General features: G+C 53.7%; 1 protein-coding gene across 4 annotated transcripts in view; it reads left to right on the forward strand.

The window, feature by feature from the left end:
* Positions 1–15404, forward strand: part of Ntrk3 (neurotrophic receptor tyrosine kinase 3) — a 235323-nt gene that overhangs the window by 57195 nt on the left and 162724 nt on the right. For all 4 annotated transcript variants that reach the window (XM_048329451.1, XM_048329452.1, XM_048329453.1 and 1 more), the window contains exon 4: positions 7571–7639. In XM_048329451.1, coding sequence (XP_048185408.1) covers positions 7571–7639 — 69 coding nt within the window. The remainder of the gene's footprint in view (positions 1–7570; positions 7640–15404) is intronic.

Raw genomic sequence — 15404 nt, forward strand, 5'->3', positions numbered from 1 at the left:
CTGTCATCAGTAGCCACCTAGTGTCCTCCTAGGCTTTGTTGGAAGCCAGATAGACAGGGTCCAGCTGTGGCGTTTGAAACCAGGGAGCTGGCTGGGGAAACCACAAGGACAGGAAAGCCTGGGAGGCCCTGGTTCAAAGGCCTCCGATGTCCTCAGGCAGCTGTGTGCAGAGCCAGCGTCATCTGCCCTCCGAGAGCCTTTGACCCTGGTGGCTGCTTCTGCTCCAGGCATCTAGGATGTCAGATCAGGCGCTGAGCCAAGGTCTCCGTTTCCTGGCGTACTCTGGGGCCTCAAGGGAGCCTCTCGTTGGGTAGCCGGGGCAGCGGCCGCTCAGTAGGCCTGGACTGTGGCCGGCTCGTTGCTGTGCGCCTGTCTTTCCCTTGCCCGTCCAGCAGCAGCCCCTCTGCGTCTGTCAAGTTCATGGGCGTCTAGGATCTGATGCCAAGCTGGCGGTGTGAGGGAGGGCGCAATGTGGTCTCAAAAGCCTGGTGGTGGCCTTGGGCGTGGCGAATGCGTGCCCAGATGCAGGGTGAGGGCAGGGCCTTCAGGCTGTCCCGAAGGGGGGGGGGGTTTGGGGGGGGCTGTGGCAGGCAGGAGGGCATTGGCCAGCACTCCCTCCCCTGCTCGTTGTCTTATTCAAATGGGTTTTCCATATTGCTTTGGGAACTGTTTCATAAGTTTAACAACAGGTGAATTCCCTCCTCACTGTCTGGGCCCGCGTATTTATTTATTAGCCTTTGACAGTGACTAGAAATGGGCCTTTAAGTGGAGGGAGGCCACCTTCTGCAAAGATCGGTGGTGCTTCTCCAGCTTCTGCTCCAGGGCAGGTGTCATACCCCATTTCTGTTGAAAAGGGCCAGTCTGGATGGGTGTCGTGGCTCAGGTCTGTGATCCCAGCACCATGAGGGTCGAAGTAGATCCAACTAGGGCTCACAAGCTCTAGGAAAGCCTGGGCTACCTAGTGACACCCTGTCTCAGAAAAGACAAAACAAAACAAAAAAACCCACAATGCTAGTCGAGACCAGAGAGGTCGCCCTGCTTTATCTGTAAATGTTTTTGGCGTCACTGCTGACACCGAGGTGCACTGTATTAGTTTCCCATTGCCGTCATCACAAACGAGCCTGTGATTTGTGATGCAAGCCAACGTGGATTTCTTACCTTAAACATCTGTTGTTTAGCCGTCTACCAATGGAGTCTCCCGGGGCTAAAATCAAGGTGCCGACAAGATGGGGCGCCTTTCTGGACGCTCTGGGCGGAACCTGTTCTGGCAGTTTCAACATCTAGAGGCCATGATATACCCCTTGGCTCATACTCCTATTTACAAAGCCAGCCATGTGCCCACCATTCTTGGTTGTCCTCCCCCCCCCCCCCCATCGCTCTCTGCTTTGCTGCTCCACTTTTAAGGACCTTGGTGGTCAACTTGGGGGCCACAAAATAAGTCAGGGTAATTTTGCCTCATGCACAGTCTGTACCCTTCATCACCTCTATAGAGTTCCTCGTGTTGGGAAATGAACCTCTTCACAGATCCTGGGGATTTTCGGGGACTCTTGTTAATGCTGATAACACGGCCATAAATGCCACGTGTACTGCTAGTTGGAACGGCCGGCCCTCGGGCTGGAGAGCTTGCTGAGCCCGGAACCCCCAGTCATCACTTCTCATTCGGATGTGATGTTTTTCTCAGATGCTGCATCGTCGGGAAAAGTTCTGTGGCCCAGATAAATTTGAGAGACTCCATAAGGCAGACCCTTTTCTTGTAGTGAGGACCCAGAGACTTTCTGCAGTATCATGTTCCTCCAGCATTATGATTTTTTCCCCCCCTTCACCCATGAATGTACTATAGACTTGGATTCCCAGGAAATCACCCTGGGAACCTCTGGCCCTACCCAGCCCCAGGCCTGTGGGAAAACTGCTTCCAGTCTCCTGATCTCAGGTCAAGACACCACTCACGTCACTCGAGATCTGATTAGAGAAAGCATTTTGGCTTCATTAAAGTTCATTAAATGAGCCATCCAGTGTAATTTAGCTGAATAAAAATGGCTCAAATGGCTTTAACCCCCACCCCCTTTTACAGCAATTTAATTGAGGGAAAAGCAAATATATCAATGATGTAGAAAAATATGTCTTGGCCTTCAAGAGGAGGGTTGGGCTGCAACCCATGCATCCTTGTTATGGGCACTGGGCTCTGACTGGGGTGGGGGTGGGGGTGGAGTCTCCTGGGGGCTGGCAGCAGGTCCCCGTGACAGTCCTAGGCCCACAGGGTTCTTGGCCCTTCCTTTCTTCCTTCATTCCCTCCTTCTGTTCCTTTCTCTTCCCTCCCTTTATCTTCCCTCCTTCTATCTTTTCATCCCTCTCTCCCTATTTCCTTCTCCTTCCCTTTCTCTTTCCTCCTTCTGTCCTCTCGTTCTGTCCTTCCATACCTACCTCCCTCTCTTCTTCCTTCCCTACCCCTTCCTTCCCTTATTCTTTTCCACCCTCGTTTCTCTTCTCCGCTTACTTCCACTCTCTCCCTTATTTCTTCCCTTCCCTCCCTTTCCTTCTCTTCCCTCCCTCCCTCCTTCCCTTTCCCTTTTCTCTCTGTCCCTCCCTTCTCTTTTTCTCTTTCTCTCCTTCCCTTTCTGTCTTCCTTCTCTTTTCTGTGCCTCTCCTTTCTTCCTTTCCTCTCTCTGTTCCTCAGTTTAATTCAAGGAAGGGACGGCTGTTTGGTTTGGGCTGCTCCCACCTGTAGAACGGGACAATATTCCTTCTAAAAGAAGCCCAGGAGAGCCCCTGCCCTGCCTGTGCTTCGAGGTTAGCTTTCAGTGGGGACAGCCTGCATAAGACCCTGGCTGCCCGCCTCTTGATCTCAGGCTTCCCAAGAAGGCACGGAAGTTGATCTCTCTCTTTCCATAAGCCATCTACTGATATGATGTTTTATTACCACCTCCAGAATGGATTAAGATAAAGACACAGTGATCTCTTTTAAGGGATGGGTAGCTGAAGAGATGTGGGATCTTAAGGAAGGCTCTTACACAGGCGGCCTACTGTGGAGATTTGCCTTGTTCTAGGCAGCCTAGGGCCCTGGGAGGGGTTCTCTGTTGAGCCTGTGATCAGTGATGGGTGTGCCTAGGGTATAGGGATCTCAGAAGGCGTGCCCTCCAGAGCCTAAGGGAGTCCGGGGACTCCTACAGGAAGAGCCGCCTGGTGTGGTGCTCACCTGGGGAGGTGAGCCCAGCCCAGCACACTCCTCAGGGGTCAGCTCCCTGAAGATGTAGTTCGTGTGTTTAGGGCCTGGGTTTTCTTGGCGGTAGGACCCATGGGCCCCTTGTGCTGAACTGTGGGAGGACAGGAGGGGTGGTTGGGCGGGGGGTGGGGGTTAGGCATGCCCTCCCCACTGAGGGGGCTGCAGCCCTTCTGGAGCTGGGTGCCTTCCTCAGGGAGTGCTGGGACTGCTTTCCCCACGGAGAAGAGGAGTAGCTGGGGCGGATCTCTGTCCACCAGTGGTCAGTGCAGGACTGGCTCTCTCCACCCTTGTCGGTCCTCCAGGCTTGCAGTTTGCCCACATGTTGGTGTCTGGCTCCTTGCACCCAGAATACCCAGTGGTTTTACCACCACCACCATCATCATCATCATCATAATCATCATCATCATCGTCTTCACTGGTCACTTCTGTGCCACAGGGCCTGGTTATGAGACACGCAGTTGTTTAGAGCCAAATTAAGTCACTTTGTCTGGCAGTCTCTAATGAGAGATAGAGGGCAGGGTGTGTGTGTATGTGTGGGGGAGAGCTTGGCACGGGCGGGGGGGAGTGTTTAGTGCGTTATCTGGTAAAATCTTTGCTCATCAGATTGATTATCATTGGTCAGGCCGCTTGGATGCTGGCCCTTGACCCAGGCGAAAGGCAGGGGAAGGTAATCACAGATCCACGTGGGGGACGGTCCAGAAGGAGGGCTTGCGGTTGTGGAGGGGGGAAAGGCTCGGAGGCAGGGTGGCTCTTAATTAAACTCTCATCTGATGGGCGAGGGAACTGGCTCATCAATAACGGGTGGTGATGGATGAATGCAGGTGAGGTGCCAGCTAGATGCAAAACCCCGGGGCTCGGCGTTTCTCTCCCTCCTGCAACAGGAGGGTGCTCTGGGGGCCTGGCGTGTCTTGGTGTCTTTTCTGGGTGTGCCCCGCCCTGGGACTGAGTGGCTTCTCTCATTCACTCTGCACCGCTCCCTGGACCTGCGCAGTAGGTGCGACCCGGCCCCCGAGGTGTGGCGTATCCAAGCGTGCGGCGGAGAGTGTGAACGCTGGAGTCACTGCCTTTGGACAAGGGAGCTGGGAGATCCCCAGGGAACTTCTCCTCTCAGTGTGGGTCGTGGTGGGTGGGTGGGAGGTGCGCCCCCAGATAGCCATGCCCACCGACCGTGCCCTGAGTGCCCCCAGCCCCCCTCCCCCGCCCTCCTCCTCCTCCTTGTCACAGGGAGGAGATGAGGCTATTTCTTCGTCTTTATTTGCCTACAATGCCTGTTATTTTCCCTCTCTCAGAATCCAATTTTCTCTTGACATTTCTGCCTGATGTATCAAGGGGTGACCTTTCGGAGAGGGCATTGATGGCTGCCTGCTCTGGGCTGGGGGGCTGCCTGCTTGCCCGTTCCTCCCTCAGAGGAACAAGGCTGCTCCTGCCCCTGGGAGGCTCCTGCCCCATCGCCCCCCGCCCCCACGCCAGCCACTCCCCCAAGACCCAGTGGGCCTGGGGGCTTCTGGCCGCTAGGTCCCTGCAGGCCCACGCTTTGGGTTCTCTTCCAGGGGGCACTGGTGTGGGCTCCTGGGCTAAAGGCAGAGGCTGCAGGCCATCTCCCAGTTCTGCTGGAAACGCTCGTGGAATCTTACAGAGAGCAGACAAGAGCGGGAAGAAGGAATGAGAGAGGGAGGGAGAGCGGGAGGGAGGGAGGGAAGAAGGGAGGGAGATCTACCTGGATGGCTTGAACACTGAGTTTTACTGAAATATCTTACAGGCCAACAGCAGGGGAGACTCAGAAGCATGCTCCTGAGACCTGCCCTTGTCTGCCACAAGTTCCGACTTCCCAGTCTTAGGCTGTCCACTAGGTAGGGGCAGTGGCCTTGGGGATGTGGACTAGGCCCCCTGACTGACTTCTCTTTTATTTTTGCCTGTCTATTCCTGGGGCTTGCACTCAGGTCCTAGGTGCTGACGCTGAGCCTCTTTGTGCTCAAGGCGAGCGTTCTACCCCTTGAGCCACATTGCCACTTCTGGCCTTATCTGAGAAGTTTATTGGAGATGAGTCTCATGGATATTCTGGCGGCTGGCTTTGAACTGATATCTTTAGATCTCAGCCCTCCCCCCCCAGTAGCTAGGATGCCAGGTGTGACCTTACTCCTGACTCACCCCCTCCAAGCAGATCGGTCGGCTGCTGTGGGGACCTGGGCCCGGACACAGTGGTTCCACGGAGGCTCTCCTTTCGTCCCTTCTTCCCTTCCTGTGGGTGGGGAAGGGCAGGAGTTCGTGGGAATAATTCCGGCAGTCTTCTGGGGTTGGTTTTTCCTCAGCATGTGCTGTTATGCTGGGTGTCTCAGCCGTGTAGGCAGGGTAGAGGTGGAGCCATCCGGGGAAGACAGGAGATGTAACCCCAGGAGCCATGCACTTGGGCTACTTCCCTGACAGGCACCCCGGGCCTTCAGAGGCTGAGCTGGCTCAGGCTGGCGGAGAGCCCATGGCCATGCCCTTGGGTTGTTCTTGTGTCTGTACTCCTGGGAACTGAGCATACTCCCAACCCTCCCCGAGCCCCAGCTGAGTCCATCCAACACGCGAACGGCTTCCTGGCGTTAGACACCTCCTGCTTGACGCTCTGGAGGGGGAAGCTCACGGTCTCACTGCGATCCTTGGCAGACTCTCCTTTTCCCATCCGTTATGGCAGTCCCACCACCACCACCTCTGAAGCTGACCATGAATTCATTGCTCCGCGATGCTCCTTGGAAAGAAAAGCAGCAGCTTAAGCCATCTGCCAACTTCGTGATTTAAAAAAAGAAATAGGAATTCATTTATGTCACTTCCCCACCCACAACCACCCCAGGTTTTCACTGTTCCTTGAAACACAGTCGTCCAGTCTCTGCAGGTCAGCCCGGCGAGTGTGGTCCGGCGGCCTTGTCCCCTGGTCCCCCACCTCCTCTCTTCCTGGTTAGCCTCCTCCTTCCTCGCCCTTTGTTTCCTCTCAGACTTTGCGTTCCGTTCCACACTCCTTCCTGGATTGCAACTTCTTCCCCTTTTTTCCTTGTCTCAGGTCTCAAGTGAGCTTTTCAGAAGGTTCTTCTCCGGGCCCTTCTGTATAGTAGCGCTTTTATACTCCCTTGTGCTACTTCATTTGTAAGTCAAATAGAGGGTTCTAGAGCGACTTCGTAACTGATTCACCTTCTAGCTCCTCACTGTGGCCTGGATTCGACTCAGGAGAAGTCATCTCAACGTAGGTATACATGTATGTACACATACGTGTGTGTGTGTGTGTGTGTGTGTGTACACAAGCAGGAGGAGGCAGTGTTTGCATTTGCTACCTGGCTCCTTTGTACACGTGTAGACGTGCTTGTGTGTGTGGATAGAGATGTTACCTCCGTGGAGTCAGGGCTGGGAGATGAGCATTTCGGGGTCCTGGGCATCACTTTCTGCTCCGCATCTCTTAACTGCTGCCTTTAAGGGTTGTCAGCACATCAGAAACTGTTTGTTTTGCCTGCCAAAGTAATAACCGTGGGCGCGTTTCTACTTTTATTCAGAAGACTAATGGCTGCTTCCTTCCACTGCGTCCTGATGAAGACAATTAAAGAGCCATTAGGAGGACAGAGCTGAGAACAAAAGGCCGATGTCTTGATCTCACTGAGGGTCACGCGTGGCGCGTGGCGGGGAGGGGTGGGGCTGGGAGGAGTGTGCGTGGGGGTGACGTGCGCTGTCTTCTGGCCCCCCTGTGAGTGTGAAGGAACAGCTAGCTCTCAGGCCTGAGGGTTGCCCTCCTCTAGTGAAGGCTGTCTTCCTCTTCTTCAGCACCCCTTCACCCCTTCCGGAGCTTGTATTATTACCAGGGGAGAGGATGTGGGAGAATAACCGAGTTGCTTTTTTAAATTTAACTTTTAAAAAAAATTTCTGCAACCTTGTCCTTTCAGAGGCTTCAGAATCCTTTTCCAAACTGATCTGTAGGCACAATGATTAGCAGATGCGCCTTTAGTAGAATGGCGTGGAGGAAAAAGATCAACGGAGGGAGGAGATGGGGGAGATGACCAAGTTCATTTCCAAGAGCTTCTTCTTCATCATCATTATCTTCATCATCATCGTCACTATTTTTGTGCTGATTCTGGGCCTTGTACTACGGGCACTGTCCCTTAGCTTTCTGACTCAAAGCTAGCACTCCACCAATTGAGCCACTTTGGGTTTTTTGTTGGTTAATTGGAGATAAGAGTCTCATGGATTTTTTTTTTTCCTACCTAGGCTGGTTTTGAACCGTGATCCTCACATCTCAGCCCCCTGAGTTGCTGGGATGACCCACCAACATCGACGGATGTCAGCTCTGGCTTGTAACTTCTCCTTTTTCCTTGTCAATTCTTGCAGAAACCTGTCCAGTAACCGGCTCACCACGCTCTCCTGGCAGCTCTTCCAGACGCTGAGTCTTCGGGAATTGTAAGTTGGCGTGAAAGGTTGTCTGTGTGGTGAAATAGTGGCTACGGTTGGGTGGGGACAAGCGCTGAGCCCCGGAACCTGAGGTCCGGGAAACCTCCTGAAAGGGGCTGCTTGGGTTGGGCGATGCAGACACAGAGCGTTCCGTATTTTCTTTGATGGGAGCAAACCACTGTTGTTTGGGTTCTGCTGCTCTTTCTGAGCTCGGTCTGTTTCAGAAGGCGGAATCACAAGGCTGTGTGGGGCGGGGGGAGGGGAGGCAGTACTGGAGTTTGGACTCAGGGCCTTAAGCTTGCCAGGCGAGTGTTTTTGGCCGAACTGTACCCCTAGCTTCATTTACTTATTTTTGCTGGTTATTGTCTTTGGGAGATGGTATCTCACTTTGTGCAGAACACTCACCTGGACCCTGACCTGCCTAATTCCTCTGCCTAATTCTGCTTCCATGTCCAAGTGCCCCTCCACTGAGATGGAACCTTGCAGCTTGTCCGGCTTGCTGCATGCCCTGGAACCACAATCCTCCCGATCACGGCAGACATGCCATACTGTCCTCAGTGACGGGCTGAGAAAGAGGGTCTTTCATGCTTTTTTTTTTGGTCTGGCCTGGCCTGGCTTTGAAGCATGATCCTCATGTTTTCAGCCTCCCGTGTAGCCACAGGTACCCAGCTAGAATCTCATCTCTTCACAGAATGTGGGTTTGTGATCTGCAGGAAATTAGTAATAAGATGAACATTTATAATAATGAAGTGTTTAAAAAAAAGATCATTTTACAATGCTATCAGATATGTTTTTCACTAACATATTCTTAGATTTCTCATGGCAAGGCTCATGGACGGCAGGTGTTGCCTCTGCATTTTATGAGACAGGACTCTGGGCCCCTGAAAGGCCTTGTTGGAGTGAGACCTTGAACGTGGGCCTCTAGACCCCAGATTGGACATCCTCACGATCGCCACCCACGATCTCCTGCCAACTCATTTGAACTGTGAGGCCTTCGAGGGCGGGGAGGGCAGGACAGGACTTCTCTTTGATCTGGGTGTGGACGGCTCAGCCTTGCTCTCTCCCAAGGCTGATCAATGCACCACACCCTCACCTCAGCCAGCCATTTTGTGCCAACAGATGTTGGCTGGATGAATACAAATTCATGTCCACTGCTGGAAGGAAAACAACCACCACCACCACCACCGCCACCACCGCAAAAACACCCAACAAAACTCACGCTGTGTGAGTCATCAGGATCCTCTCAACACATGAAGGACAACATGTTATGTCACGGGAGTAAATCAAGGGATAAGTTGAAAGGGAGTTGAGGCCTGCCTGTATGAGGCTGGGGAGGCAGCGCTTATGTGTTCTTCTTGACTTGGTGACTCAGCTCCAAGCTCACTGTGGGTAGATTGCTTTTCTGTATTTACTAAGAAGCAAGGACCCCGGGGCTTCCGCCTAGGTGGTGGGCGTTCCAACCTGTTCTGCCTAGTTACCTTCTCAAGACAGGTCACTAGAGAGCCAGAACGTTTCTGTTCCCAATCATCTGTCACGCCAGGATGGCTTTCTGTGTTATCCTTGCCTTCACGAGCCTCATTTCCCACACGGTACTTCGAAAGGCCATTCCAGAGATAGAGCTATATAGAGTTTGTCTCTTTAAGAGCGTTGAGCATGACGGCACACACCTGTTATCCCAGGACTTGAGAGAGAGTGATGGGAGGGTGGAGATCTCAAAGGCCGCTCTGGGCTGCCTACAGAGTCTCTGTCTCAAACAAACATACTTGTGCCGTGGGGTGTGTTTCTTGGCTTCGTCTGCTTAAGGTACCCTAAGCACAGCGATCGGAATTCTTAGCCACACGCGGCTGAGATTGAGGTGGGCACCAATAAAAATCCCTACCTGAGTTGGGCAAAAGGTAAATACATCTCGTTCCCTACAATCTCTCCCCACGAGAGACTACGCCACACACATCTGTCGGAGTCGTGCCACTCCCATGCGTATCGGTAGCAGAAGGTGTTGGGGGCAAATTAGTAAATTAGCATGGTTCCTACAACTGTTGTCAATACGGACCTCTGAGTTCTTCCTGTGTGCTAAGCACTGGGCCGTGTAACCTGTTAAATGATGTGCACTGTTTAATCCTTATGGCAACTTTGTAAGGTAGGCATAATGGCGGCGAGGCCTCCTTCACAGGCATGGGGCAGCTTGGCAAGGTTAAGTGCCCCATTCAAGGTCATCGATTACATCGGGGGTGCGAGTTTGGACCATAAGCTTGACCATCATCCAATTTGTTTTTTCTCTTGATCTGTTTCCAATACAAAGATCCGTCCTTCAATAACTGTCCGAAAGTGCACCGTTACCATTCTTTCCTCAATTTTTATTCTCCAGCGTGCTTGGGGCGGGAGGAGCGCTCCTCAGGCCTGCTTTCTCGGGAGACTTGGGTCTGGCTGTCCACCTCTCCCCTTGGAGAGTCTGGGGACGGTGTTCCCTCAGGGGTTGTTAGAGGCCTTGCTGGTGGCACTGACCATCATTGAGATGTTCCGGGATCTTTCTAAGAGACTGTGGGATTTGAAATCAATGGCGCACTGCCCTGGTGACCTGTTTCCACGGAGTGTTAGAAACTGTTATTCCTCGGATATATATTTAAAGAGAATGTCGGAGCTCTCCCGCAGGATCATGGGATTGTGCATTCATCTTTGCAGGGATCAATACGCCCGCGAGCGAGTTGTAATTTACGGAGGAATGAAGACATTCCTTGCCGTGTGAGTCAGCGCGTGAGGGCCACCATGTCCACATATTTTCTTTCTGTCATATTGGTAAATAAGAGAAAAAAATTATCTTGGAGAATGAAGAAGCCCCCCCTCTTGCCCTCCCTCCCCCCTGGAAGGAGCAAGTGCCCTGGTGAGGGTCTATTTCCGCCCTCCACCCCCCGCCCCCAGAGGAAGAATTGAATGTTGAGAGTGGAAAAATTTATCTTTTTGGCTGGAAGGGGCTGCACGTTGGCTCTTCACTGTGGCTATGATTAAAATCCCAACGATCCCAGTTTCTGGCAAACGGAGGAGGGGGGGTGGGGCTGGGGTTGTGTCTTCTGGTCTGGCTTCTTGATTAGCCTGCATGGCGCCATCTGCCGCGTGCCATCCCAGCTGCCAGGCTCTGTGCAATGGGGCCTGTGGGCTGCGGGGTGGGGAGGAGGAGGAGGAGGAGGAGGAGGGTCTGGCGTTTTCAGGAAGAAGGAGTTCCAGTCTTAAGAGGGGGAAAGGGCCCGATGTGCCATGTCTGCCGGGAGAGACACGGCCACAAGGGTGGGGTTCTGAGCGGCCGTCTGTAGAAACAGAAGAGCACGTAGGACACGTTGTTCCCCTGGTTCTGCAGGAGCTCCCTTGAGGGGTGCACCAGCTCCCCCAGCGTCTCCCCAACCAAATCCTTCATGGCACCGTGGACCCTGCTGAGACTCCAAAAGGTGGAGTGTCAGTGGTGTTTCTGGTGGGATAGGAGAAGGAACAAACCAGCCTCGAGCACCTGCCATGTATGAGGTTCTGGCTCATGCCTGGACATTCCCACTAGGAAGCCATTGTTGTCACCATCTCCGCAGACCGTGGATGTGTGGCCCACACTGGTCGAGCGGTCCGGCCCAGGTCATGTGACAGGTAGATGGTTGATCTGGGGCTTTGCACGAGAGCGTTTTGTGGTATTCACACTACCTGGGTCTACTCTTTCCCTCACTGAACCCAGCGAGGCCTCTCCTTCCGGAAGCTGCTTTCAAGATGGTGGCTCCCCAGGGTAGAATCAGAAGGAAACAAACAATGCCATCTCAGAGAGCCCTTGCCCTACGCTAAGACCTTTCCTCTACTTCCTGTCACTTGCGTTGGTGAGGTGATGAGGGGTGTGTGTGTATCGAGGGGAGCCCCTGGCTCTCCACTCCACCCCACTTCCGCCCAGGTGTGCTCCTCCGGGATGAACCAAGGGCATCTCTCAGGACTTCTCTGGCATCACTGGCTCTGTGTGGCTTGGCTCTGCAGTGCTTCCAGAAGGTTCTGGTGTTATTTATTTCCCCTGTGCGCTCCTCCCCCTTGCCTCCCAATCAGAGTAAGAATCAGAGAGATGGTCTTAGAGATAAAGGGTGAATCAGGAAGGAAAGGAGCTTGGATTGGGCTGGGCATCCCAGGAGACAATTTAGGCCATGCCAAGAGGATGTCAACCCTCAAGCGGAGAGACCTTCCAGACGTTGCAGGAGGACCATGAAGGGGTCGCCAGCAGCCTTCCCCTGATATCTGCCACATAGGGGGCGGGCGTGATTAAAATAGATTGGAATATTTCATCTTCTTTCAGCCAAAGTGATAATTACCTCTGCTATAATTTGCAGATTCATTCGACTCGGCAAGCTATGAGCTGAGTGTCGGAGATGGGCCCGGGCTGCCGGTGGTGGCATGGTCTTTCTCCCCGCCTCGCCTTGCACCATCAGTTTGAAAGCTCTCAGCCGTCTTGCTAATAACAGTATTACTAGAATAACCACTTCTGGCCTCTGTGCAGCCTCCACTCCACAAAGCTCGCCAGTGTTGATGGTTGTTAATCCGGCAACTTCCGAGGGACTGTGGCATGCGGTCGTTCCGTTGCGCGGGCATGAAGCCAGAGCCTGGGCGAGGGACCTTACTTGCAGTTCCTAGGGCTGCCGTGGTGAGTTCACACGGACGTGGCGGCTTCAAACCGCCAAAAGCTGCTCTTCTTTCACTGTCCCGGAGGGCAGAAGTATATCAATCCAGGTAGCAGAGGGACACCATCCCTTCACGGGACCTGAGGTTGAACCCTCCTTGCCTTTTTCTAGCTGTGGGTGGCTCCTGGTGTTCTTTGGCTTAGTGGCATTTTGGCCTCGACCCCCTTCTACGGCTGATCCCTGTCTCCTTGTCCTTGGTACTTCTCCCCTTTCTCTCTTAAGGACTCAGTGATTGGGGCCAGGGCCCATCCGAAATCCAGACAATCTTATTACTCTCTCTCTCTCTCTATGCATTCTCTCTCTCTCTCTCTCTCTCTCTCTCTCTCTCTCTCTCTGCATTTATGTCAGAAAGTTTATGTTTTTTTTTTTTCCTGTGCCAGTCCTAGGGCTTCAGCTCAGGGCCTGGGTGCTGTCCCTGAGTCCTCTTACTCAGTGCCGGTGCTTGAGCCACACCTTCACTTATAGCTTACTGATGGTTCATTGGAGATAAGGGTCTCATGAACTTTCCTGCCCCGAATCTTGACCCTCAGATTCCAGCCTCCCGAGTAGCTAGGATTACAGGTGTGAGCCACCACCTCCTAACCAGGAAATTTATTTAAAAAAAAAATGTAAAAAATGTGAAAGTCTTCTTAAGTTTCCATCACATCTATTTGTTATGTATTTCTAAAGATAAGGGCAGGGTATTTTAGGCACAACCGCATGAAATCAAGAACAAGTCCTTGCTACCAAATACCCAGTTAGCATGTCATGCATGTTATAATTTTGAGGAAAAAAAAAATCCAGGATCCAGGATCGACGTGAATTGACACATTTCATTAATCCAATAAGTTAATGTATTTTTTTTTAAAAAGAATTCTCCTTTCGTTAAAAAAATTAAATTTATTATTATTATTTTAAATTTTCTTTGGCCAGATGTACAGAAGGGTTTCAGTTCAGCACGTGAACTTACGGATGCCCATTTACATGTGGGCCACCGTCCCCCCCTGAAGTGGATTTTGTCTTTGAGCACTCTGAGACCAGAGGTGACATATTCGCAGATCCCGGGGCTCAGATTTGGGCGTAACTGCTTGGCGGCCATGATTTAACCCTCGAGGTGGGTGATGCCACCAGTTCCCCTGAGATTTTTCTTCTGTGTGCTTTTTCAACCTTCACTGCTGTGTTGGGGGTGGGGGGGGGGAAGAAGGGGGAAGGGGGTCTCTGTGTTATGAGTTTTGTGATTGTGGCACTGATTTGTTATCCCCACCCCCAGCCCCGGCATTTTCTCTACTTGGCCCCAGTGTGGCCCTTGGCATCGCCGCTACAGAAGTCGAGGAGAAGAGTGATGGATGTTCCTAAACACTGTCATGGCCCTGGCTTGGGAGCAATGTGTTTGAGTGCTGGGGCCCTGGGTGGACCGAGTTAATGTGAAGCCCCTGGGGTCCTACGATTAGGCCACGGCTGGGGCATTGCAGAGCTTTGCTCTGGAGCAGGTGGTGCTGTATTATTCAGAAGGCTGCCTGAGTTATGAATGGAGCACGGAGAGCCAGGCTTTTGGCTCTGCAGATCTGCCCTGGAGCCCTGCTCCGTAGCCCTGTCTAGAGGCTCCGGCTCCAAGCCTCCCTGCGTGTGGCCTGGGAGAGCACTAGAGCGGGAGCACGGCTTAGGCCTAGGACTTGTGCACCTCCCCGTTGTTGGGCGATTGCGGGTTGGCTCCGTAGGATGCCCAAGGGGGCTCCTGTCAAGACTCAAAAAGCCTCTGTGGTATGTATTTTGTTCTCTGAAGAAAAGCCCTCAAGATTCTTCACCGTTTCCAAGGGGCTCTGCATAGCACCCAGGGACGGGATCTCAAGGTGCCTGCCTGGGGCTGGGGCTGGGGCCGGGTCAGGGGCCGGGTCAGGTGAGAGGAGGTGGGAGGAGATGGGTGTTACCCGGCTCCGGCCTGCCAGCACCCATGGTGCGTCCCAACGCCTCTGTCTCCCCACGTCCTCCGGCCAGCCTCGGGACAAGTTGGTTCTCTCGGCCTTTGAGGACCACGCAGAGGTGTTGCGGCCAGCTCCAGCGAGAGGCAGGGCCGAGCCACGCGAGCCGCGGCGCTTGGGGCGCCCCTGCGGGGCTCCCGGCCTGCCTGGTCTTTTCCACACGGGCGGGTAATTTGCACTTGTGCACCTGCTTAATAACGGATGGCCGCATCTTGTTAGGTGAGCAGCTAGATGAGACCAGGCTGCTGTGGGGGAGTTCTCAATGCTCCCTTCTGCCCCTTGGGTGGGCTCCACATGTCCCGGCGTGGCAGCGAATCCCCCCATTGCTACCCACCACCCGCCCATCCCGCCGCATGTCCTAGTGAAGTTCTTCTCTGCAAACTCCACCTTCTTCAACGAGCCTTGCTTTCCCATCCTCCCCTCCATCTATGACATTGCCTGTCTGGGTCCAGAGGTCATGGTTGACCCCTTCCCAAGTCTCCTGGGCACCCCCAGAACCGTGCGCCGGGGAGAAGGGGCCGGGGATCGCACGTGTTTCAAAGTCCACACAGACTGAGCTTGGACACTGTGCTGTGGCACACGGTGGAGGGGCTCCCCCCCCGCATGGGGGTGGGGAGCCGTCGGGGTCTGCACAACCTGGCTCCCCTTCCTCCCCTTTTATCTGAAAGGGCCTGGGCACAGAGGAACTCACAGGCGCTGTACCCTCGGAGGGCGCTGATGGCGCGCAGGGGTGTCCGTCCGTCCGTTCCGCGGGGTGCCCTTGTTCTGAACGAGGTACCACTCTTCTCCCTGGGCCTCGCTCCTTCCTGAAAGCTGATAAGGTGCTGATGTACGCCGAACTATTTTGGAATCTGCCGGTTGTCAAAAATATCCAGGGTCTCGCTGCGGTGACCAGAGTGCCCTCCGCCAGGTCGGCTCTCTCCGGAATCCGGAGAGTCATGTTCCCCTAACGATTGAGGCCTGCAGGTTTACCAGAGGGGGCTCTGCTGGAGGAGGCTTGTGGGTTGATTGATACCGGCCACCGTCCTCGGAATAAGCCCATCAAGGACGGAGGTGACGTGCCTCAAAGTCACAAGGAAAGCCCGTGGAGAACGAGGGCTTTGAACGCGGCACGTCCTCGTTCACCAG

This window comes from Perognathus longimembris, chromosome 20 (genome assembly GCF_023159225.1).
Source record: "Perognathus longimembris pacificus isolate PPM17 chromosome 20, ASM2315922v1, whole genome shotgun sequence".
Taxonomy (NCBI): Eukaryota; Metazoa; Chordata; class Mammalia; order Rodentia; family Heteromyidae; genus Perognathus; species Perognathus longimembris.